This window comes from Phocoena sinus, chromosome 20 (assembly GCF_008692025.1).
Source record: "Phocoena sinus isolate mPhoSin1 chromosome 20, mPhoSin1.pri, whole genome shotgun sequence".
Classification (NCBI taxonomy): domain Eukaryota; kingdom Metazoa; phylum Chordata; class Mammalia; order Artiodactyla; family Phocoenidae; genus Phocoena; species Phocoena sinus.
The window spans coordinates 37,566,155-37,593,712 of NC_045782.1; the positions used below are offsets into that span (position 1 = coordinate 37,566,155).

A 27,558-nucleotide genomic window follows, 5' to 3' on the forward strand; every position below is an offset into this window, starting at 1 on the left:
AGAGGCCCATGTACCGCCAAAAAAAAAAAAAAAAAAAAAGGCATCAAAATTGGTGAATTTTTGTGTAGCCATTTTAATATTGAAGATGGAAGAAAAAACCCAACATTTTTGGCATATTATGCTTTAGTATTTCAAGAAAGGTAAAAACGCAACTGAAACGCAAAGAAAGATTTGTGCAGCGAATGGAAAGGTGCTGTGACTGATCGAACATGTCAAAAGTGCTTACGAAGTTTCGTGCTGGAGATTTCTCGCTGGACGATACTCCATGGTTAGGTAGACCAGTTAAAATTGACAGCGATCAAATCGAAACAATACAGAACAATCAATGTTATACCACGCAGGAGATGGCCGACATACTCAAAATATCCAAATCAAGTGCTGAAAATAATTTGCACCAGCTCAGTTATGTGAATCGCTTTGATGTTTGGGTTCCACATAAGTTAAGCGAAAAAACCCTTCCTGACCATATTTCCACATGCGATCCTCTACTGAAACATAATGAAAACGTTCCATTTTTCTTTTTCTTTCTTTTTTTTTTTGCGGTACGCGGGCCTCTCACTGTCGTGGCCTCTCCCGTTGCAGAGCACAGGCTCCGGACACGCAGGCTCAGCGGCCATGGCTCACGGGCCCAGCCGCTCCGCGGAATGTGGGATCTTCCCGGACCGGGGCACGAACCCGCGTCCCCTGCACCAGAAGGCGGACTCTCAACCACTGTGCCACCAGGGAAGCCCCGAAAACGTTCCATTTTTAAAACAAATTGTGATGGGTGATGAAAAGTGTATACTGTACAACAATGTGGAGCAGGGGAGATCATGGGGCAAGTGAAATGAACCACCACCAACCACACCAAAGACCGGTCTTCATCCAAAGAAGGTGATGTTGTGCATATGGTGGGATTGGAAGGGAGTCCTCTATCGTGACCTCCTTCCAGAAAACCAAACGATAAATTCTAACAAGTACTGCTCCCAGTTAGACCAACTGAAAGCAGCACTCAACAAAAAGCATCCAGAATTAGTCAAAAGAAAACGCAAAATCTTCTATCAGAATAACGCAAGACCGCATGTTTCTTTGATGACCAGGCAAAAACTGTTACAGCTTGGCTGGGAAGTTCTGATTCATCCGGCGCATTCACCAGACATTGCACCTTCGAATTTCCATTTATTTCCGTCTTTACAAAATTCTCTTAATGGAAAAAATTTCAATTCCATGGAAGACTGTAAAAGGCAACCGGAACAGTTCTTTGCTCAAAAAGATAAAGTTTTGGGAAGATGGAATTATGAAGTTGCCTGAAAAATGGCAGAAGGTAGTGGAACAGAAGGGTGAATACGTTGTTCAATAAAGTTCTTGGTAAAAATGAAAAATGTGTCTTTTATTTTTACTTAAAAAACCAAAGGCACTTTTTGGCCCACCCAATACCTAGAGTGTTTAATAGAAATATAAATTCCTTGTTCCTAGCCCAAACCTACGGATTCAGAATTTCTGAGTGTGGAGCCCAGATATCTGCAGAACTTTTTTTAAAACCACTCTCCAGGTGATTCTCACTAACATTATAAAGGTTACTAATTTATCACTCTCAAAAACATTTATAAAAGATGTGAATTTTGAGGTCAACAATTCAGATATTTTTAAAGCAAACTGCAGAACAAGTACACCTTCATGTTTTTAACCTCCTGATCACAGACTGAAATATACCAGGCTAGAGAGATGACAATAGTGCATGGCAGCAAAGTTTTATCTTTAATTTACAAATTCACATCTCTAGGTGAAGATCAATCTTTTAGTTAATCCATAACCACTGACAAAAAAATGGATGTCAAAGATGGCATCTGCCTCAGTTTGAAATCTAATACTCAAGAGAAGTGAAGGTCAAGAATCATTCTTCAGGTACTTCCCTGGTGGTATGGGTAAGACTCCACACTCCCAGTGCAGGGGGCCTGGGTTTGATCCCTGGTCAGGGAACTAGATCCAACATGCATGCTACAACTGAAGAGTCTGCATGCTGCAACTAAAGGTCCCACATGCCGCAACTAAGACCCAGCATAGCCAAAATAAAATAAATACTAAAAAAAAGAATCGTTCTTCCATCAGAACTCTTGTTAAATGATTCAAAATGGAGGATGGGGATGGGGTAGAAAGGTGGGGGTGGAGGAACATATCTCCTGTTGTACAGCTCTGACTTCTGAAACCATGTCTGTTTTATATAGTCAGAAATAAACAAAATCGGTTCTATTTCTGGTCATGGCTGAGTAAATTTTCACTGTTCTAATCTTCTAACTTCAAACTCTAAGCAAAATATAAAAACAACCATCTGGGGCTTCCCTGGTGGCGCAGTGGTTAAGAATCTGCCTGCCAATGCAGGAGACATGGATTCGAGCCCTGGTCCAGGAAGATCCCACATGCCACGGAGCAACTAAGCCTGTGCTCTAGAGCCCACGAGCCACGGCTACTGAGCCCACATGCTACAACTACTGAAGCCCGTGCGCCTACAGCCCATGCTCCACAGCAAGAGAAGTCACCACAATGAGAAGCCCGCGCACCACGACAAAGAGTAGCCCCCGCTCGCCGCAACTAGAGAAAAGCCCGTGCATAGCAATGAAGACCAAATGCAGCCATAAATTAATTAATTAATTTTAAAAAACAAAACCACCATCTGAAGGCAATGGAGAGTGAACAAATGCAGGTATCTACTAAAGAGGTAAAGGGAAGAACAAGCGACTTTCCAGTTGTTTTGTTTTGTTTTTTCATGGGTTTTATCCCGAGGGCAGGTTGTACTTGGGGCCCTCAGAACTTGGATAGAAATCTGTGAAGGAGAACCAGAGAACAGAGTTTGGAGCAACCACAGGCAATGGGAAGTGAGGAGAGAAGGGAAAGAGCCAGAGTGAGGTGAAGGGAGCACAAATCCTGTCCAAACCTCTGAGTGACCTCTGAATACTACGTGTGTGGGGCAGACTCCGAGCTGCTAAAGTTAGAAGAACTGAACTTACATTTCAGGGGCCAACCACCAGAGGGGACACAAAGTTTGTAGGTTGGTAACTGCCAAGTTACCTATCTGCTAAAAACAAACAAATAAATCCATTGAATAAGGATGGAAAGGAAAACCCCAAACTGAATACAAACAGAGATGAATAAAATGAACTTTATTTTATTTTAATTTTCATTTATTTATTCATTTATTTATTTATTTATTTTTGTGCGTGGGCCTCTCACTGTTGTGGCCTCTCCCGTTGCAGAGCACAGGCTCCGGAACACGCAGGCTCAGGCTCAGCGGCCATGGCTCACGGGCCCAGCCGCTCCGCGGCATGTGGGATCTTCCCGGACTGGGGCACGAACCCGTGTCCCCTGCATCGGCAGGTGGACTCTCAACCACTGCACCACCAGGGAAGCCCTGAACTATATTTTAAATGAATAATGTAAAAAAAGAGAATGAACCAATGTAACTTTTTTTTTTTTCTAATGTAACTTTTGAACTCAGTATTTTCTGTATATCACCAGGCAAAAGACCAAAACAAACAAAAGTCACACCAAAAAACTATAAATAATGAATGAACTCTAATTAGATTTTTTTCACAACGTTATGGGTTATTTCATGTGCATTCTAAGATTGAGTAAATAAGTAAACATATTGTGGATAGAGCCATATTTCTGCCTTAGAGAAGACAGTTATAAATATGGAAAGGATGAGAGCTAAAATGAGCCCTATGGTATTAGACTGGGATTGCGGGTGTTAGTATAAACTAGTTATGTAAGAGTATTGTCATTTTTAATCTATCTATCCACCTATATATAGATACAGACAGACATAAAATTGCATAAAGATATGTTTACGTACCACCCACCCCCAAACATGTATTTAGCTCTACCTGATGAGAAGATCTACGAGCAATGATGCTCCAGTAGCAATAAGCATAGCTAGGGTAGAGATCTTAGCTTCTAAATACCATTCTCCACTAAAAAACATCCCTGAGCTCCTTGCAAAAATGTCTGATTCCAGGACTGGGTCAGGAAAAGTACAAGAAGGTCCTAGAATATCTTGTGTCAAAAAACAAGGATAGTGGAGCGGCTGGGCCCGTGAGCCATGGCCGCTGAGCCTGCACGTCTGGAGCCTGTGCTCCACAACGGGAGAGGCCACAACAGTGAGAGTCCCGCGTACCGCAAAAAACAAAACAAAAACAAACAAACAAAAAACGAGGATATATTCAAACAACGATGGGGCATATTCCAAGAACATAGAATATAACTGTAGGGGCTCTCACTGGCTAAGTCTGAAACATTCTGAGCAGAAAACAAGGATAACCCAAATGGGATTAAAACACACTGAATAAAGTAGGAATCCATGAGTCTATATTGATATTAAAAAATAAAGGAAAAAATGGGATAGAACAAATACTGAAGCCTGCGCACCTATAGCCCGTGCTCCACAACAAAGAGAAGCCATCGTAAAGACCCAATGCAGCCAAAAAAAACCCCCCAAAAACAAAAACTAGCTTCAAAATATCAAGCTGAGCCTGGTGGGAGTTCACGGTATTAGGATGTTTAATGATAGGAAGACAAAAAGGACTCGGAAAAAAAATAGTATCTTCGCATAGCCAGGTGGCTCTTAGTCTCAAAACACAAACAGCTCTGTGTGTCCACATATATACACGACCTAAACAAAGGCAGTGTGTCTAATCTTATTAATAGTCCATCACTACCATGCTATCAAGGCAGCACAGGAGTTGCTACTGGCTAAGAAAATCTGGAGCCAAACAAGAGCTGAAGTCTCTCCCTGACAGACCTAAAATAAAACATCCAATTTACTCCTCAGAATATTTTGTTGTTGTTGCTCCTCCAGGCAATGAAGTGTAAGGCTTGGAAATATTAAAATAGCAAATTGTGGGATTTCCCTGGCGGTCCAGTGGTTAGGACTCCACGCTTCCACTGAAGGGGGCACAGGTTCGATCCCTGGGCGGGGAACTAAGATCCTGTATGCCGTGTGGCACAGCCAAAAAAAAAAAGCAAATGGCAATTATGAAGAAACATGCAAACCAGGGAGGAGATGAAGTTGTATACACAGGCAGCATCCAATTTACTAATGGACTGTACGTGCAAAGTTTGTAAATTCTCCAATATAAACAGTATCACAAATGACAGCTTGCTTGCCAGGCAAACCTTAGGAGAAAAAAATCCTAAACTACAATACTGTGTATTATGCAAAAGAGATTGAGCCTCAAATCTTGTAGTATAGCTAAATCAAAGACACTTTGCCTCTGTCCACAAAGGGGAACAATAATCTCACATCTGAAATGTTCTTCTCCCTCACTCTTCTTCTCTGTCCAGTTAATCACTACTTACCCCTTTACGACTCAACTCATGTCTCATTTCCTTGAAAGCATCTTCTGAACTCTCCAAGGTTGGTTGTAAAGTCCTACATGTGAGCTTGCTGTAATGGTCTAGGCAAACCTCCATTACAGCTCTATATTGATTACTTTCTTGTTGGTGTTTTCTACTACTCGCTGAGCTTCTGAGGACAACGACTCCTGTTTATTTCTATATCTAACATAATGCCTGGTACACTGCATGTTTGCTCCTACAGTAAGGTTGAAAGAAATTCCAACTATGTAACATTTTGGAAAAAGCAAAACTATGGAGATCAAAAGGGAGAGAGATGAATAGGCAGAGCGTGAAGGATTTTTAGGGCAGTAAAAATACTACGTATGATATTGTAATGATGGATATATTATTACACATTCGTACAAACCCATGGAATCTACAACACCAAGAGTGAACCCTAAGGTAAACTATGGACTTTAGATAATTATGACGTGTTAACGTAGGTTCATCCTCGACAAAAAAAAAAAGTGCCATTCTGGTGGGTTATGTTGATAATGGGGGTGGGGGGTTTATGCATGTTTGAGGCTGGGGGTACATGAGAAATCTCAGTACCTTCTTCTCATTTTATTGTAAACCTAAAACAGCTCTACAAATACAAATTCTTTAAAAGAAAGAAAGTTGAAGGAATACAAAGTAGTAGAATGAGGTCTGTAGTAATTTTTAAACTGTGCCATTCTGCTAATGCAAAATTCTCTCACCAAGAAAACGTATCGATTAATTGCAGTAGCAAACTCAAATGAAAATGCATCATGCATACATGGTATAGGAAAAAACCAGCCTAAATATATGTTTATAGTCATATATGTAACTACTGTGTTAAAAATCAGTAAAGAACAGAATGTACTGACTTATTTTTCTTGGCATTTAATTAATCACTTGAGCCACTTCCTCCCCAAAAGGTTTAAGGGAATATAATTTAATTATTTCTTGATATTGCATAGCTTTCATAAAGAAAATCACTTGTCATCCTATACAGTGAAATCCTCATGGGTAACTAAGTCTCCTCATTAAATAAGCAACCCTGTACTGTATTGGTTTTGAATGTTACTATTTATTTTTAATTGAAATAACACTGATTTATAACACTGTATAAGCTTCATGTGTACAACATTATATTTCTACTTCTGTATACCCTATAACAAGCTCACCACCAAAAATTTATTTTCCATCCATCCACCATACAGCTGACCCCCTTTACACCTTTCGCCCTCCCCACCACCCCTTCCCACCTGGGATCCACTGCTCTGTTCTCAATCTTACTCGTTTGTTGGTTTGCTTTTTTTCTTTTTCTCCTTTCTCTTTTTTTTGTTAGCAGCACCACGGGGCACGCAGGATCTTAGATCCCCGACCAGGTGCCCCCTGCACTGGAAGCGTGCAGTCTTAACCACTGGACCACCAGGGAAATCCCCTGCTTTTGTTTTTAAAATTAGTTTTTATATATTCTCCCTTACTATCAGATTGCTACTTCTTAAAACTCAGTGGACCCTCTATTAACATAACTCTTCTGATCCCATTTTTACGTACTGCTATTCATAATCAAATTTGTAATAACTGTGTCTAAAGAAAAAAAAAAAGAAAAGGAGTACATAGGGCCTGAGAAATGGCTGGCATGCATCCTCTGAGTAAAATGCCCATTTGTTCTTCCAGCTTGCTTCCTGTTTCTTTGATTTGTTCTCGACAATTGAGAAGGCTAGAAAACTAAATGCTCAGTAAGAGCAATATTGGTTTTCTGTTCTTTCGTTCAGGAACATCTGCCAATGCACCTTAAAGTTGACAGATGATCACTTTTGGTAGTCTTAGCATCTAATCACATCATTTTATGGTCTATGAGTAAAAAATAGAAATCAGTAGTAATACACATAACATTTTTATTGCACTTGCTATGTGCCAGGCACTCTTCTAATAAGCACTTTACATTTATCAAGCCTTTTGATCCTTAGGATAACTCTAAGAGGTAGGTACTAAAATCCTCAATTTACAGCTAGTAAATGACAGAATCCAGGTGTTCAGATTCCAGAGTCCATGTTCTTCACCATTATGTGCCTTTAAAAGTAAGAAAACACACAAACCCCTATCTGCCCTGAATTCCTGGCAAATACACTGAATGAAAATCTACTAGATATCATCAATGTTGTAAGCTTCCTGGAAGAGAATATAAGATAGCATGTGTACAGAAAGGAGTTCACATAGCAGGCCTATCCTTATTAGAAAGGCCTGCTTGCAATGCTGACCCTTGGATGGCATTTGAGAATTTGGATTGGGGAGGGTTCCCACTATTCCCTGATAAGCTTCCCTGGTAGACAACATTTTACTTTTTTTTGTTATAACTTGTTTCTGGAGGAATTAAGCACATCCTGTGTGACTCCACTGGGAAAGGACTCATAAGCCTACACCGGGTTTCCTCTCTATTTCACTCCATGCGCCTTTTCCTTTTGCTAATTTTGCCTTGTATCTTTTCCCTGTAATAAATCATACCCATGAGGATGACTATATGCTCATAGCCTTGAGTCCTCCCAGTAAATCACCAAACCTAGGAGTAGTCTTGGGGACCCCCAACACAGCATGATTATCTCTTTTAGACAAAAAATCCCAGCCAATTCATTCTTTCCATCTAAGTTCAGAAAGTTCATCTACCAACTCACACGTACGTATTACATGTTGCATGACAATTATGACCCAACACCCCAAGAGTTGAAAAATTAATGAAAAGTTTCAGATTCTTATAAGCAATGATAATCCTCATTCTGAACCTGCACTTTGTTTTATAGCCAAAAGGGCATGTGTGGGCTCAAGCAGTCTTACCACTCACACTATTATCACAGTTATCAATATCATCCTCAGAAGGAATCTTCGAGAAACAAAGATTCACTTTGCATTTCACTTTAATGAATGTAATGTAATTTCACTTTACATTAGCTCTTTTAATGTAATTTCACTTTCCATTAGCTCTTGGAAAACACATAAGAGTCTCTATCTTATAAACATTGACATTCATTTTTCAAGAGGTACTTCTAAATAAATGCATATGGTTCTTCTCTCAAAGGAAGTACTGTCAATCCTGCTAACTGAATTTCACATTATGCAAGCAGTGGATTCCAGCTTGCTAGAGCATTACTAATAAACTTTGTTTCAAAAAGGAAGGAGGAAAATTAGTAAGGTAAAGTAAGTTACAGTTAAGAAAACATAAGAACACTTCCTTAATTCATTGGTAACTTGGTTGTGGCTCTGGATTTGCAAGAAAATAGTACAGCCCTAGTAACACAACTTTTCTCCTTGTAGATTGATATATGGTGGATCAAATAATGTTAACATGTAACTTAAAATCTAATCAAACCAAATATTCTATGCTACTTATTAATCTGTATTTTTAAAAATAGCTAATACAGGGACTTCCCTGGTGGCACAGTGAATAAGACTCCATGTTCCCAATGCAGGGGGGCCCGGGTTCAATCCCTGGTCAAGGAACTAGATCCCACATGCATGCCACAACTAATGAGCCAGTGAGCCGCAACTAAGTAGCCCACGTGCTGCAACTAAGGAGCCCATGAGTCACAACTAAGACCTGGTGCAACCAAATAAATAAATAAAAACATAGTTTTAAAAAGTCTTTATTGAATTTGTTACAATATTAAAAAAAATAAAATAAAATAGCTAATACACAGACATGGTATGAAATTCCAAACACACACACACACACACACACACACACACACACACACACACACATACACACACACACAAATTCAGAAGACATAAAAAGGCTGAACAATAAGTCATGATAGTAACAATATAATTCATAAAATAAAACAAATATCCATGAGTTTATACTGTTATAAATAACTGAATAAGTAAATGTAATTGAAGTGAAGGCTCTTCCTTACAGTAGAAGTCTAATTATTATTAATTAGAATAACAGAAATAGAATTTATATGCAGGAAGAATTATAGAAATATAAAACTTTGGCAAACATAACAGTGGTAACTGTTTCAGGTGACAGCAATGAATGCTAAAATTAGTGGACAAAAATGAGTAACAACACATAGTCTTGTAACAACACATATCTCCCCACAAGATAACACAGGTCTAACAACACATATCTCCCCACAAGATATTTATCAAGGTATTCAAAGTTCTTAAGGAAATATTACATTCAACAAATTTCAAAAAATCACAAATGCCCTGGATAGAATTTATTAATATTTATACTAATCTATTGCTATCTGTTTAGTGTAATTTCAAAGATACCACAAAAGCCTCTTTCCTATCTGGCTTAAATGGTTTAAACAAAAAGTTGACCCATTGCCTGAAAGAGAGCCTCAGCTAACCCACAGCTTCACGTAATGGTAAGAAAAAGCCACTGAGATTTAGGAGTTGTTTGTGGTAACAAAAACTGGTTGATACAGAAATTCCTCTTTATCCAATCCTCCCCAAAATACCATCTGTTTTGGCAACTATAGACCTTACAGCTCATCAACAGGTACTAGAGTAAAGTCAAAACAGTAACTAAATCAAAACCATAATGACATATCACCTCATTCCAGTCAGAATGGCAATTATCAAAAAGACAAGAAATAACAAGTGTTGGTGAGGATGTGGAGAAAAGAGAACCCTCATACACTGGTTGGTGGGAATGTAAATTGGTATAGCCATTACTGAAAACAGTATGAGGTTCTTTAAAAAAGTAAAGATAGAACTACCATATAATCCAGCAATTCTACTTCTGGGTATTTATCTGAAGGAAACAAAAACCCTAACTTGAGAAGATATCTGCATCCCCCATATTCGTTGCAGCATTATTTATAATAGTCAAGACATGGAAGCAACCTAAGTGTCCACCGGTGGATGAATGGATTAAAAAAATGTGAGATATGTGTGTGTATGTATATGTGTGTATATATATGTATACATACACACAATGGAATATTATTCAGCTCTAAAAAGGAAGAAATCTTGCCATATGCCACAACATGAATGAACCTTGAAGGCATTATGCTACATGAAGTAAGTCAGAGAGAGAAAGACATATACTGTATGATCCCATTTTATGTGGGATCTTAAAAACAACAAAAAACAAAACAAAAAATGGAACTCATAGATACAGAGAACATACTGGTGGTTTCCAGAGGTGGGGGGTGGGTGAAATAGGTAAAGGTGGCCAAAAGTTATACATAACTTCCAGTTATTTATAAATAAGTCCTCAGGATGTAATATACAGCTTTGTGACTACAGTTAATACTGTAACATATGTTTGGAAAGTTGCTAGAGAGTAGATCTTAAAAGTTCCCATCACAAGAAAAAAAATTTTATAACTATGTGTGGTGATAGATATTTTTCTTTTCTTTTCATAAAATTTTATTTATTTATTTATTTTTTTGGCTGCATTGGGTCTTCATTGCTGTGTGCGGGCTTTCTCTAGTTGCGGCGAGCGGGGGCTACTCTTCATCGCGGCGCACAGGCTTCTCATTGCGGTGGCTTCTCTTATTGCGGAGCATGGGCTTCAGGTGCATGGGCTTCAGTAGTTGTGGCATGCAGGCTCAGTAGCTGTGGCTCACGGGCTATAGAGCGCAGGCTCCATAGTTGTGGTGCACGGGCTTAGCTACTCCACTGCATGCGGGATCTTCCTGGACCAGGGCTTGCACCCGTGTCCCCTGCATTGGCAGGTGGATTCTTAATCACTGTGCCACCAGGGAAGTCCCTTTATTTTTTTTTTTAGATTTTTTTTTTTGATGTGGACCAATTTTAAAGTCATTATTGAATTTATTATAATATTGCTTCTGTTTTATGTTTTGGTTTTTTTGGCCACGAGGCATGTGGGATCTTAGCTCCCCGACAGGGATCGAACCCACACCCCCTGCATTGGAAGGCGAAGTCTTAACCACTGGACTGCCAGGGAAGTCCTGTGGTGATGGATATTAACTAGATTTATCGTTGTGATCATTTTGCAATATATCTTTTTTTTTTTCTTTTTTTTTGGCTGCGCCACATGGCATACAGGATCTTAGTTGCCCGACCAGGGATCAAACCCGTGCCCCCTGCAGTAGAAGCATGGAGTTTTAACCACTGGACTGCCAGGGAAGCCCCCATTTTGCAATATACACAAATATTGAATCATTACGTTGTATACCTGAAACTAATAGATTATATGTCAATTTATATCTCAAAAAGGAAGGAAGGAGGGGAAGGGAGGGGAAAAGAGAAAGAAACAGTGACTAAAGCTAGAAAGGGCCAGGGCAGGCAATGCAGTGTAAAAAATTACAGAAAATGTTATCTGTGTTACCCTCATCTCTTGCCTGGATTTCTTTAAAAGTTTTCTTGTTGCTCTCCACTCCAATCCCCCAATCTGGTTGGAACATAGTACCCAGACTAATCCTTTAAAAATATACACCAGGGCTTCCCTGGTGGCACAGTGGTTGAGAGTCCACCTGCCGATGCAGGGGACACGGGTTCATGCCCCGGTCTGGGAAGATCCCACATGCCGCAGAGCGGCTGGGCCCGTGAGCCATGGCCGCTGAGCCTGTGCGTCCAGAGCCTGTGCTCCACAACGGGAGAGGCCACAACAGTGAGAGGCCCGTGTACCGCAAAAAAAAAAAAATATATATACACCAGATCATGTTATTCCCCTGCCATATCATGAGAGGTCTTGTAGGCCACAGTAAGGAATTTGAGTTTCATGGCAAAAACAGAAAAACTCTAATAAAATATAACCACAACAGGATGCAGCCAGTTACCAAAGAGTCAAATGACTTCCATATATCTTTCTGAGTCTCAAGGTAAACTACTGCAGTACAAAATAATGCTTAATATTGAAAATAAGTGTGTCTTAGTGTACTCAGTTTATGGTAACAGTGAAGAACATAACCTGTTTTAAAAATATTTTTCTTTAAGATGGCTAAAATTTCGCTGAAATTTGAGGGATACCCAAGATATTCAGGATACATTTTTCCAATGGTTCTGGGTAGTCTAGGAGGTTCTTTACACTATAGTCAACCAGCACATATGTATGTTTTGCTTTCACAGAAAACATTCATTCCAAGTTCAATTCAGTTCCTTTTTCTTAGCATCTTCAAAGTGTAAGTCCTACGTAAAGATTTATAGGATTTTGTCCCTGCTTCCATGGATCTTGCAATCTAGTGGAGGACTCAGTATGCAAACACTTAAGAATGCCAGGAATACTCTTTACCAGCACTGGGGCAGAATTTTTCACCCTGAAGCAGGGACTGGGCTGGTTATGGGCTAGACTGCAGTAGCAGCTATAAGCAAGAAAAAAATGTCCCGAGCACAGTATCTCGTTAACTTCTAACATTTGCAAAGAGAATGTGCCTTTCTCAGTCATGATATTCTACAAAAGTGAACAAAGAATGGTATGATTATGTGCCCAAATAATGGGCACTGAAAATAACTTCCCTGGATGCCTGTTTCTTCCCAGGTGATTCCTAAGTCAGAGGTATATAAATTGGGAGCTGTGTGTTTTATGTTACAAGTGATCCCAAATGTAGTTTCTACACATTAAAAGTAAGGATGGTAAAATCGTAAGTCTAACAGAGCGAAGTGTCAAATAACTTGTCTTTTTAATTTTTAAAAGGCTATAACCCCTAGAATAAGATTGTTTAACAAAAGAATCAATAAAATTTAAAATCTACATAATCCAGATCCTATACATATATGAAAATTAGCAACAAGTCTAAAATTTTTTTAAACAAGCAAATATGATACACACACACACAAAAAAACAGCATAAAGTTAGACTTACCGTAATAGGAGTTCTTTGGGAAGTTTTTTATTAATTACAGCTTCATCGCTATTTGAGAACATCTGCAAAAACAAAATCATTGTGTCAAGTGTCACTTAACATTTTATTATGTTCAACTCAACAGTTTAGAGGTAATCCTCTTAGGAGAGAGGTGAATAAGTACAGTGGGTGTTATAAGCCAAAGTCATATTTTCAGAAACTCTTTAGGCTAAAAAATGTCTGAGACATTTAATTTGTTCCCTGTCTTTAGAAAAAAATGAACTAATAGCAGTCAGAAGGATGACATTATGTGCCAGGTGCTATTTTAAGTGTATTTTATGTATTAGTGTACTGAATCTTCATACTACCCTTAATCTTCATTGTACATATAAGGAAACTGAGTTACAAAAGGTTTATTTGCATATCAGTACAGAGTGACCATTTAAAAATGCCATTAATGTAAGGTTATTCTCCAAATCTAACTCACATTTATTTGTTCACAGAGATGTTCAGAAACCTAGGGTAGGAAATGTTCTCTTTCAAGTTTTATATATCATGCAGAAAAGTAATAATGCCTCATAACCACCACCACGTGCATTCTGGATGAATGCAGGATCATTTAACAAATTAATGAAATAACTCATAATGGGTACTTTTAACAGAGCCATCACTATAAGCGTGTCTAGTAAGCTACATAAAAAAACCAAATATCTATATATCCAATAAAAAGCAACTAAAAACAATACACATGTCACTGAAGCTGAGAGGAATATGTTCAGTCCCTGCTATTAGGTATTACACAGATGCCTCTTGACTTCATACAATGAACATTTACTGAACACCCTGTGTTAGGCATTTTTCTAGGCAATGAAATACAAAAACAGTAAGATGTTATCTCTGTACTTAAGGAGCCCCTGCTCTACAGTGAAGAACACAGAAATAAGCAAATACTAATTTTGGACTGGCATCAAGGAGATAAGCTAGAAATATATTAAAATTATAGTTCAAGTAAAAGATGATGCAGGTAAGATTACAGGGGTGGTGGAAGTGGAAAATAAAAAAAGTAGACAAAAGGATTTTTAAAGAAGCTACAGGACTTGCTGATGGAAAGTTGGATCATCTACCAAGTTTCAGTGCAACAAACACACTATGTTAAAATAAAAGTAATGCTGCCTGACAGTTACATGTTTTTGGAAATTGCCTGACATCAAAGAATAATCTGCTTCCCTAAATTCTCTACCCATTAATGGAAGGTATTAAGAAAAAATCATATCCCTTTTCTATAAGGCAGACTTTCAAAATGAAGCCATCACATTTCCTCCTAAACAAGTTCTCAAATTCCACGGTTTCTAAGACTCTACACCATTAAGATCATTCTTCTCCAGGTACACTTATAGGAAAGAATGCATGAAGCAGTTATAAAGTATACCCTGAATAATCTAGGGTTGATGACATAAATAACAATGTTATTTGTTGATAACATTATAACATTATGTTATTTATGATGGCATAAATAACATTAGCAAAGACAGCTAATGTATCCAAAATTGAGACCTGCCTGGGGGACTTCTTAGCACACAACATATATCTTAAGCTTGAGATCTTGGGGAAAAATCAAGTTAGTAAGTATAAAACAATATCACTAAGCTAAGCACCCAATATACTAGACTATGCCCAACTCAAATCCACAAAATATAAAAGATAATCATTTTTATACTAGAAATGCTAAGCTCTTTATCTTGTATATTCAAAGTATTTAATTGAATGCTACATACCTCACCCACCAAGGCACTTTGCTCACTTGAATATACAGGGTAATTAAATTGATAAAAAATATAAACCTGTTATGTGTTGTTCACATGATTTGTGCAATTCTAGATACAAAAAGGAACACAAATCACATCCAGGGGTTTCCCTGGTGGCGCAGTGGTTAAGAATCCGCCTGCCAATGCAGGAGACACGGGTTCGAGCCCTGGTCTGGGAAGATCCCACATGCCGCGGAGCAAATAAGCCCATGCGCCACCAACTACTGAGCCCACGTGCCACAACTACTGAAGCCCGCACGCCTACAGCCCCTGTTCCGCAACAAGAGAAGCCACCGCAATGAGAAGCCCGCGCACCGCAACGAAGAGTAGCCCCCACTCACCACAACTAGAGAAAGCCCACGCACAGCAACAAAGACCCATCTCAGCCATAAATAAATAAATTTATTTATTTATTAATTAAAAAAAAAAAGTCACACCCAGCAGCAATTTTTTTCCCCTAAGTCACTCTAAATAGACCAAATGTTGTCTCTGTAAGAACACGAGGTATATGAAAAGAGAAAAGAAAAAAAGGAATAGACAGTGTCCTGGGAGTATGTGGGAAACATCATGTGTATAGGATATCTGTCCAGACTTATATTTCCCTCCAATTCCTTCTGCACATATGTATCCTACTCCAAGTCTGCAAGAAAAAGATCAGTGGTTCACAAACCATGGTCACCTGACTAACAGCATCAGCATCAAACAGAACCTTGTTAGAAATGCAAATTCTTGGGCTGTACTCCAGACCTATAGCATCAGAAACAGGATGCCAGGGGTGGTGGAGGGAAAGAGGGGCAATTTGTATTTTAACAAGCCCTCCAGGTGATACTGATGCTTCCTAAAGTTTGAGAACCAATGGAACAGATAAAATAGGTTGAGAATCTCAGGACTTAAGAAATTACAGTTATAACACATAATCAGAATATTTTATTATTTGAAGTAACATAGCAATGCAGCTTAGAAAATAATCCTAGAGGTAGACACACATTAATTTTAGATGCTTTCTAGGAAACCCAAATGGTTTCTGCTCAAGTTCATGGTATTGGGTTTTTTTGTTTGTTTCATTTTTTGGCTACATTGGGTCTTTGTTGCTGCGCGTGGGCTTTTCTCTTGTGACGAGTGGGGGCTACCCTTCATTGCGGTGCACGGCCTTCTCACTGCAGTGTCTTCTCTTGTTGCGGAGCAAGGGCTCTAGGTGCGCAGGCTTCAGTAGTTGTAGCACGTGGACTCAGTACTTGTGGCACACAGGCTTAGTTGCTCCAGGGCATGTGGGATCTTCCTGGACCAGGGGTTGAACCTGTGTCCCCTGCACTGGCAGGTGGATTCTTAACCACTGTGCCACCAAGGAAGTCCCCATGGTATTGTTTGTAAAATAAATGTTTCACAGAAGCAATAGAATACATGTTTTAGATATCTTACTATTTCAGCTGAATCCAAACTCTAGGTTTCTCATACAAAATATAAAGGGTGTCAAATCCAATTATATCAAGGATATAATGAATTATAACAAATTTGTGAAGGTTTTAGATATAATCGTAGAGAAAGTCACTGTTCAAACATTTGACATTCTTAGGTTATCTGGTTTCATATTAATGTGTGGATAGATTATTATATATTTTAATAATCTATCCACAAAAAATTACAAGGATATTGTGGGGGGGAACATGAGAACAACTACATTGTTCTCTCTCGATTATTTCTTTCAAGGTAGGACATCATCCCCTAAACAAACAAAAACACTGAAACAGCCCCCCTGTCTTACAGGGATAGGACATTCTTAAATATTCAGGTTTTTAAAAAACTAAGTGATTTGTTTTGTCATACATTAGCATTTATTGTTGTTTTGTATAAAACTGTAATCGTTTTTCTATAAATAACCTAGCTGAGAAATATAACTGTGAAACCACTTGTTGCAAACTGTAATTACAACATAGAGTTCCTGAAGAGTAAGAAGCATTTTTTTTTTGGCTATTATTTTAGCCTCTCTGATCAGTTTTTAAATCTTTGGCACATTCTGGGTATTAGTTTACTAACATAGTAACTTTAAACGCTTAGCACACAAAAAAGACACAGGAAATCAACTCAAGAGGCTTTAAATACAGGATCTGGGTGGGAAATGCAGATGGGTTGAACAAAGGAAACAGGAAAAGAAATACTTTCACAACAGTGACCCCTGCTGATTAAAGTATAGCTACCAACTCCAAAAACGGAAATTAAAAGGTCTATGTTATTCAAGCATTATGGAAGAAATACAAAAGTTAATATATGTATTTTGGCATAGAATACTAGTATCCCCTCATATCCTCTCTACTCATCTAGAGTAACAGAATTCCCAATGTTTAGCTAGCACATGGCTGTGTGGAAAGAAGACTTTATTTCTCATTACGTTCTAGCCAATGGAATGTAAGAAAAAGTGATGTGTGTGGTATCAGGAGGATCCTTAATGAGAGAGGCTGTGCCCCTTCTTTACTCCTTCCTCAAGGATGATGTGTCCATTACATCAGAGTGTAAACTCTGAGAGGAAAGGGGCCTTGTCTGTTTAGTTCACCCCAGTATAGTCGGTAAGCAACACAATGCCTAGAAATTCCTCAACCAATGAATGTCATTTTTACTAAATAGATCAGGAAATACTTTTTGACAGTAAATTCCCAGCAGGTTTCCATGGTTTTTTCGCTTTGTATCTCAGGAGGGGAGGGGAGGAAGAAAGAAATTTAATAAACTGAATGTTACTCTAAATTCAGCAAATAACATGCAAATGACATCAACACAGCAACAGACTGAATACATTACAAAAAAAAACGATTAAAATACCTGAAGAAAAAAGTTTGAAGATTCAACTTATGGCCCATTTATTTCAAGGGATATGATACATTTCTTGTTTAAAAAAAAAATGTTGTAATAATTCCTAAGTTTTCACCATCATGGGATTTCATCTGTATACAGCATTTTTAGCAGCTTTATTATGGCATAATGCAAATATCGTAAAATTCACTGGTTTTAATTGTACACTTCAATAATTTTTAGTAAATTTAAAGTTGTGTAACCATCACTACGATTCAGTTTTGATGAATTTCCATCACCCCAAAAATATCCTTTATGCCCATTTACAATCAATCAATCCCTGTGCTGATCCCCAACCTCAAGCAACCACTTATCTGCTTTCTGTCTCTGTAGATTTTCCCTTCTGGGCATTAAAAAAAAATGGAATCATAAAATATGTCATCTTTTGCATCTGACTTTTTTTATTCTGCATGGTTTTTTTGTTTGTTTGTTTTTTGCGGTAGGCGGGCCTCTCATTGCTGTGGCCTCTCCCGTTGCGGAGCACAGGCTCCGGACGCGCAGGCTCAGCGGCCATGGCTCACGGGCCCAGACGCTCCGCGGCATGTGGGTGGGATCTTCCCAGACCGGGGCACGTACCCGTGTCCCCTGCATCGGCAGGCGGACTCTCAACTACTGCGCCACCAGGGAAGCTCTCTGCATGTTTTTTAAGTTCACCTATGTTATAGCATGTACCAGCACTTCATTCTTTTTTATCGTTGAATAGTATTCCAGTGTATGGAATTCTATATTTTGTTTATTCATTCCTAGCAGACAGACATTTGGACTGTTACGATTTTTTACTATTATGAATAATGCTGCTATGATCATTCTCATACAAGTCTTTGGGTTGAAATATGTTCTCATTTCTCTTGGATAAATTCTAAGGTGGATATTTTCTGGGTTGTATCATATGGTTAAGTGTTTTGTTTTTTTTTAATAAATTTATTTATTTATCTATGGCTGCGTTGGGTCTTCATTGCTGTGCGCGGGCTTTCTCTAGTTGCGGCAAGTGGGGGCTACTCTTCGTTGTGGTGCGCGGGCTTCTCATTGCAATGGCTTCTCTTGTTGTGGGGCACGGGCTCTAGGCATGCGAGCTTCAGTAGTTGTGGCACGCGGGCTCAGCAGTTGTGGCTCGTGGGCTCTAGAGCACAGGCTCAGTAGTTGTGGCACACGAGCTTAGTTGCTCCGCGGCATGTGGGATCTTCCCGGACCAGGGCTCGAACCCGTGTCCCCTGCATTGGCAGGCGGATTCTTAACCACTGCGCCACCAGGGAAGTCCTATGGTTAAGTTTACTTAAAACTTTTAAATTGTTTTCCAGAGTAGCTGCACCATTTTACATTCCCACCAGCAATGTACGAGGTTTCTAGTCTGTCCCCATCTTACCGTTCCTTTTTTTTTTTTTTTTTTTTTTTTTTGCGTTACGCGGGCCTCTCACTGTTGCGGAGCACAGGCTCCGGACGCGCAGGCTCAGCCGCTCCACGGCATGTGGGATCTTCCCAGACCGGGGCACAAACCCGTGTCCCCTGCATCGGCAGGCAGACTCTCAACCACTGCGCCACCAGGGAAGCCCTTACCGTTCCTTCTTGTTGTCTTTTTTATTTCAGTCAGTCTAATGGGGTGGTATCTCACTGTGGTTTCAATTTGCACTTCCCTAATTACTAATGCTGCTGAGCATCTTTTCATGTGCTTTTCAGCCATTCAAAAGACTTCTCTGGTGAAATGTGTATTCAAATCATTTTCCCTTTTGAGTTGTTTATCTTCTTACTATTGAGATTTAGGGGCTCCTTATATACTTTGAATACACATTCATTATCTACTCTATGACTTGCAAATATTTTCTCCCATTCTGTGTGCTGTGACTTCTATTTCTTAATGGTGTCTTTTGAAGAACAAATACTTTTAATTTTGATATAGTCCAATTTATCCTTTTTTAACACATCATGCTTTTGAATATCATACATGTGAACTCTGCCTAACGAAAGGTTATACAATTGTCTTTTAATTCAGAAACTTTTAAAGCCATACCTAGCTGACTCTCTTAACTAGACATAATGGCCTCTAAGAAGCTAAAGGGAATTTATACCACAGCAGATAGACACAACCAAGTCAGGAGAGGTCTGTCTTTAAAGAGTTATAATGATGTAGATTTTGGGACATGGAATAACACAAACCAGATTCACAGAAAATTTCAGAAATTTTAAAGGAAGTTGTACCTGCTGGGTACAACAAGGGACAGAAACTATTTAAAATGAAAAAAGGCCACTGGGTTCCCAACTTTCTATACGGAGGAAGTACCCTGAGAAAGCTACTTAGCTTCATAAGATACTTCTTAAGTAAAAGGAGAGACCTCTCAGAAAGCAGTGTTAAGAGCTCATAATGCAGTACCAAGAATCACAGAGAACAATGGATTAGGGAACCATTCCCAGGAAGCAGAAATGGGCCCCAACCAAGCACGTTTTCCTGCTTCTGGGTTACCAAAAGTAGGGTCCAGCTGCTTGCTGCTTGAAAGCCAATACCTGAGAGGCAAGGTTGGTGGAAAGTAAAATTTGCTTTATTTCAGAGGCTGGCAACGAGGGGAGAGGGTGGACTCATGCCCAAAGGCCAACTCCCCACTGACAATCAGTGGGCAAGAGCTTTTAAAGGGGAGTTTCAGGCGTGTATAGGCGGAGGTAGGGGGCTACATGCAGGAACCAAATAGTCAGCTCTGACGGTCATCTTGCAATTGGTCATGGGTGGTCGGACCAGCGTCATCCTGATTTTAAGTACAGTTAATCTTCAGTTCCAAGGTCGGTTTGTTCCCATTTCCTTGAGGCCAGTTCTCAGAATTATGGCAGCTCATGCCATGGCTACAGTCTGGTCATCACGTAGTAAACTTCTTCCACCTGGTGGGGGTTTCAATATCTACAAAACAGCTCAAAGGACATAGAATATTACCTACAGCCCATGAGAAGGAACTAAAGGTCCTTGAATTTGTTTAATAACTGAACTATCAATATTTGGTCTTATTTGACTGTTTTCCTTTGCTTCTGCATTTTCTCAATTCTCTGATTAAACTCTTTAGCTAAAGTTTTTCTACAGACAAAAGGAGGCAGAGGACATGGTGGGGAAGGACCATAGGGTCCTGTTCCATTTCACCTGGAGTAGGTGACCTTGACAATGCGTCTGCTATATTTCAGAATTGATATATGCTATATGCCTCCTGTTACTTCCCCTTTTTAGGGTGAATGTATATTGCCGTTATTCTATCTCTGTGAATAACGGTATATGTTGAGTGTATGGGGCAGATTACTTTTCTTTTTAGTTCATAGGTCTCTGGATCAAGAGGAACTGCAGGTGAGGACCCTCATCTACCTCTAAATCAAATGCAGATAACAAGTTACGGGTTTTCACCATTATTTATTTGTGTATTTATACAGGTTGTTTTTGGATATAAGACTTTCAGATGTCTTGGGAGGGAATGATTTGCATGAGACAAGAATGAGAACCATTGGAGCCAGAGGGCAGACCATGGTAGAACCTTATAACAAGGGCCTCTGAAGAATCTTATCTCCTTGCTACAATACCCTTTTGCAGTGGGCTTCTGCTGCACCTCCCTTCAATATAGGTGGAGTCTGTTTTCCCACCCTTTGCATTTGAGTTCACATGATGACTTGATCTGACCAAAAGAATGTGGTGAAAATAACACTGCAATTTCCAAGCTAAGCCTTAACCAAAACTTTACCTTCTTCAAACACTCCTGCCACCATGTAAGAAAGCCCAGGCTAAACTTGTGAATGATGACAGGCCTTGTGGAAAAAGAGTACCAGCTGACAGTGACACCAAGGTCTCAGACTGTAAATGAGGCCATCTTAGACACTCAAGTCCCAGTCAAGCCACCAGAGGACTGCAGCCTCACAGGCAACCTTTTTGGGTGACTAGAAGAACTGCCAGACTGAATAATTGTTTCAAGCCACTAGGTTTTAGAGCGGCTGTTAGACAGCAAAAGCTATGAAAACACATTCTACATTTTAAAAGTTCATGACTCGTGATCTAAATTTCATAGATTTGAATAAAATTTGAGACATACTGAAGCAGCCCAACACAGGTAAAATCCTTGGTGGGAAGAAAATTTCTGAGAGAGATTAAGAATGAACCGTCATAAAGAAATCCAGAGTTGAAGCTGCAGAGATTTTTTTAAAACGATTTTTTCCTATAAGTAGTTTTTACTGATTATGCCATTCCCTCACTCAACCAACACCAGGTGTTTTTCCAACTGATTTCTCGCCAAAATCTAAGAGGAAAACATTTTTGTATGCCTAAATAAACCTAAAACAAAGTAAGTTTGTAATTCCTCCACCCAACATCTTGTCCCTAGTAGAAATATAATTGCTTTTTAGAAGCAAACTGCTGTCAGTGCATTACCATATCATGACTAAATTTATCTTAAGAAAGAAATCCCTAGATAAAAACACCAAGGAAGGGATACATTTAGAAAACAGATACATTACTTAATAGATCAAACTTTCTGCTATGGACACTTTCTAATATCTGACTCAATATTACAAGCTTTCGTTTATCCTGACTTCTGTTTCTTTAACCGAAATCAACATCCACTACCAATTCATTGCTCTCAGTCTAAAATAAGTATACACTTTTATTCTGTTTTCTGTTGAGAATTTCTTCCACTTAATCAGTTTTAACTATCCACAGCAACATTCCAGAGCACCAACGACTCCATGAACTTTGATGAACTACTGGATATGACTGGAACTCATTTTGGGTACCACTCAATCCTGGAAATCTTCCATGCCCTACTGAAAACTTCTTTTTAAGTTATGAAGTGAAAGGAAAGAATTTTAAAGTCAAGGTGGCAATATAATTATATGTCCTCCCCTTTTCTCCTCCACTTACCCCAGCTCCACCACACTATATACACACAAAAGAACTACTAGTAGATACAACAAGGCCATGATGGGATCTGACTCAGGATTAGCAAGCATTTAACTGAATCTCATATTCCAAAATGCCAGAGCGGGTGGTAAATCAGAGGAAAGTAGGGCTTGACTTCCTCATGTACAAATTCTAGTCGATGTGCCAGAAACTGAAAACTGGCAGAATCTGTGGAATTTTCCAAGACATATGTCAGATAGTAATTTTACAACTCACTCACAAACACACATTCTAAATCATCTTACTGCTATGGAAATATTTCCAAAGCAATGGTATTTTAATACAGCCATGCTACTTATTTGTAGAAAAAGCATTCCCCTGTTTTAGATAATGTAAGAAACAAAGTACACAGTACCCTAGATACCCTAACTGCATGCCAGAAATTATATTTTAGATTTAAAAAGAACCAAAAGAAACAATATGTTAAATCAGAACAAAGATTCTTTAAAAAGGAAGGGAAGAAATAACTTTGTAAGAAAGTCATTAAGGAAAAGTGATACCAAATTAACAGACGAAGGAAATCTATTAGACTTCCTAGGCCATGATATGAATAAGACAGTGGTGCTATTATGAACAAGATAGCTAAACAAAGGATGCATGATATAGCTAAATATTTGGCTGTTATTAATTAATATATACATATCTAGAAAGAGGTCTCTATAATATACCATATAACTTAACTGAATTTTTATATAAAAATTCAACGAAGACAAAAAGACATTGGAAAAACAGTAGGGTCCGCCCTACCCCTATACCCTATCGAACCTTCTAGGGGGTTCTTTTGATATTTACCTCTGTTTTTCTAAATATGCTTGATTTATCAAATTTAGATATTACCTATCGACATACTGCCAAGGAATGTAAGTATTTAGTTTCAACCTCTACCTCTAGCCTCCATACCCTATGTAATTTTATGACAATCTTTGTTTAAATAAAGAGTGAGTGTGAATGTAATACTGGACAGATACTACTGAGTGCTGAGCCAGCAGTACAATAGGACCATGTACTCTTTGTCCCTACAAATTAATGACAACCTCATTTTTTCTACTTTCTATATATTTTTAACTTTTCCTCAAATGCTCCAGCATCTGTCACATGTCTATCAATATTTTCCATATGCTCAAACACACCAGATATTGTTTTTTCCCGGAGCCATAACTTCCCAGAACCCTTTGGTCTTTCTTCCGCTTCCCTCTGTGGGGGGACTCTCTAGACTAGGTACAGAGCTGTCACCTTGGGCTCTCCCTTGGCTCTCTCTTTGACTGAATTCTGAGTCTTGGACCCTATTTCTTTTCCCTTCCTATTTAAGAGTACATTCACTAGTAACTTACGGGGGGAAAAAGCTCATATGAGAACTGAAATCCTGGTCACTTGCATGTCTAAAAATATCTTTATCCTAGACTCACATTTGGTTGATAATATGACTGAGAATAAAATTATAGGTTGGAAATCCTTTCCACTGAAGATATCTGAAGATACTGCTTAATGCATTTCTGTCTTCCTATGTTACTACTGTGATATGTAATGCTATTCTGATTGGTCCTTTGAATGTAACCTCTAGCTACTCTTGCTGGAAGCTTTTAGTACAGCCTCTGTATCCCCAGTTTACTGAAATTTCATAATCAGTCCTCTTGGTCTGTGTATTTTTTATTATTCTATCAGATCTCTCAACTTGCAAATCTATGATTCAGTTTGGAAAATGCTTTGGAAATCTGTTGGTATCATCTCCCACTATTTTCTCTGTCCTCTCATGCTCAAACTCCTATTAGTCAAATATTGGACCTTCTGGTCTATCTTTAATTTTTTTAATTATTTGTCTCCTATTTTCCTCATTTAATATTTTCTTTCTAATTCCTAGGAAATTGCTTCAACTTTACTTCCAATCTTTCCACTAATTTTTTTTGGGGGGGTATCATTTTTTATTTCCAAGAGTTATTTCTTATTTATTGAAAGAGTTTCAAAAGAGCATTCTGTTTTTTGAAGAGGCAACATTTCATTTCTTAGAGATTAATACCTCTTCCCCTCTGCCCTACCCGCAGTTTTTTCCCCTCTGCTCTCTACCTTGTTTCTTTTATGGGTTTGTTTGGCCTCTCATTTTGGAGGCTTTCCTCAACTATCAGGTTATCCTTGGCTGTCCACTCCTTTTCATGGCATTAAGAAGCTATTGTAAGTTCACTGTTTGGCTCCATATCCCTATCCTTTTCATACATCTGATATTCCTGGATCCAGAACCCTCAGCCTCTATTTTCTTGAAGAAAAAAATGCCCAGTTTCCTAGAGGGGGAAGAAGTAGTTTACATAGGATTCAACCACTTAAGACTTTCTTCAGCCTTTCCGACGGTGACGACCTCCCCACGAGAACATGCCTCTCTCAAAGGATCTCCTTCGTCCCTCTCCAGAAGAGGAGAAGAGGAAACACAAGAAGAGGAGCCTGGTGCAGTGCCCTAATTCCTATTTCATGGATGTGAAATGCCCAGGATGCTATAAAACCACCACTGTCTTTGGCCATGCACAAACAGTAGTTCTGTGTGGTGGCTGTTTTACTGTCCTCTGCCAGCCCACAGGAGGAAAAGCAAGGCTTACCGAAGGATGCTCCTTCAGACGGAAGCAGCACTAAAAGCCCCCAGAATCAAGATGAATGGGAACCCATCCCAATAAACACATTTTGGATTAAAAAAAAAGACTTTCTTCAACCAGTACCTACTTTTAACCTCAAGCCTCATTCTTGTATTTTCACTTTTTACTACCAAGTGTTGAGTCTTTTTGGAGGTTTTGTAAACTTGCTTGCTAGTCTCTGCAGACAACCCAGAGTGTACCTCCCTCTACTTGGCTAAATTATTTAACACTTTTCTACTAATTTTTTTATCTTCTAAAATTTTTTTGTCATTCTTGTTTCTGTGATCTTATACTCCTTTTTATTCTTTTATAATAATGTTAGTGCTATTTGAAAAGAAAGGAAATAAATGTATTAAGTCAAACTCCCATGTTTAGCCAAAATACCCATGCAATAGTTTTAGATATCTTTTTTTTTTTTTCTTTTTTTTTTTAGTCTTAGATATCTTGAATAAAGTCATAAGCATATTTACTAAACTTCTGGATACCATGAAACTCATTAGGATAAATAATAACCTTGGATAACAGAATCAGGGTTCAACATGATTTCAAAAGGACAGTATCAAGAGGAAACTAGGGACCTCCCTGGTGGCGCAGTAGTTAAGAATCCGCCTGCCAATGCAGGGGACATGGGTTCAGGCCCTGGTCCGGGAAGATCCCACACGCCACAGAGCAACTAAGCCTGTGTGCCACAACTACTGAGTCTGCACTCTAGAGCCCGCAAGCAACAACTACTGAAGCCCATGCACCTAGAGCCCGTGCTCTGCAACAAGAGAAGCCACCGCAATGAGAATCACGTGCACCACAATGAAGAGTAGCCCTCGCTCGCCGCAACTAGAGAAAGCCCGTGCACAGCAACGAAGACCCAACACAGCCAAAAATGAATAAATAAATTAATTAATTTTTAAAAATGAGGAAACTAAACAGGGTAAATTTTTTTTAAATCTCTCACTAAAATTAAGCAATTACCAGTTATATAATATGAAATTAGAACCTAGTTTCACAAAAAACAGGGAGTTTTAGTTTATCATGAGTTACTTATATGACTTCCTGTAACAAGTTTTAAAATAAAAGAAAATCTGTATCTTAGGATACACTAATGGAAAGCAGACCAGACCAAGGGACAAAACTACTGTATATTCTGAGTGGTTGTCAATAACTCTAACATCACATTTGAGAAAGGAAATCAACTAAATATCATTTAGAAAATGGATCCCAGGATATTGAGAGGTTCTAAAGCTAAGTTTTGTGGAAGATGGTAAAGATAAGAGGAATACTCAAAATGTTCAATGGAAGAACATTATAGCTGCTATTGAATAGCTGAAGAATTGTCCTTTACAATCAAGTAGCTCTATACTGTTCAAGATAACCAACCTAGGAGAAGTGGAGACAATGTGTTTAAGACAGATTTGGCTTAAATAACTGTGTAAAGCTGTAAGCTCTCCCCATTACTGGTCAGCCAGTCTCTCCAATATCAGCGACGTCATAGAGTAGATTGTTCCATTGAGAAGGAGCTTTAACTAGATGACATTAAGCTTGGTTCCACTAAAGGAAGACAGAAATAAAGAAACCAAGAGTCAAAGAAGGTCATTATATAATGATAAAGGGGGTCAATTCATCAAGAAGATACAGCAAGTGTAAATATTTATGCACCCAACACTGGAGCACCTAAATATATAAAGCAAATATAACAGAACTAAAAGGAGAAACGAACAGCAATACAATAGTAGCAGGGGATTTTAACACCTCACTCTCAATAACAGATCTTCCAGAGAATTAATAAGCAAACAGAAGATTTTAACAACATCACAGACTAAATGATCTAATAAACATACACAGAACAGTCCATCCAGTGGCAGCAAAATACACATTCTTCTCAAGCATACACAGAACATTCTCCAAGACAGAACATATGTTAGGCCACAATACAAATTTCAACAAGATGGGTAAGACAGAAACCATATCAAGTATCTTTCCTGATCACAATGGTATTCAGACGTGTGTTTTCCAACACCCAAGCAATACCCGATTTCTTAGCAGACACTGAATGGGTGTCCTACAAATTTAACTCAATTCTGACACTATCTACCAGGAGATAGCATCAGATCTCACAGGTGAAAGGCCCAGTCCCACAAGACTACCCCCACTTCAGACACCAATCGCAAGTCCAGGGTGTTACTTTGTGCTTCTGACCAACTGGCTATAAATTAAAGGTTCCTGCAACCCACTTCTCAGGTTCAATTAATTTGCTAGAAGTGGTACACAGAACTCAGAGAAACATTAACGTATGTC

At 38.8% G+C, this 27,558-nt stretch overlaps 2 protein-coding genes across 4 annotated transcripts in view; one reads left to right on the forward strand and one right to left on the reverse strand.

The window, feature by feature from the left end:
- Positions 1-27,558, reverse strand: part of FBXL20 (F-box and leucine rich repeat protein 20) — a 118,265-nt gene that overhangs the window by 55,764 nt on the left and 34,943 nt on the right. For all 3 annotated transcript variants that reach the window (XM_032617910.1, XM_032617908.1, XM_032617909.1), the window contains exon 2: positions 13,121-13,182. In XM_032617910.1, the coding sequence (XP_032473801.1) occupies positions 13,121-13,182 (62 nt within the window). The remainder of the gene's footprint in view (positions 1-13,120; positions 13,183-27,558) is intronic.
- Positions 24,460-25,679, forward strand: LOC116746411 (40S ribosomal protein S27-like). Its single transcript, XM_032617912.1, has one exon. The coding sequence runs from the start codon at positions 25,016-25,018 to the stop codon at positions 25,268-25,270; it is 255 nt and encodes an 84-aa protein (XP_032473803.1). The 5' UTR covers positions 24,460-25,015; the 3' UTR covers positions 25,271-25,679.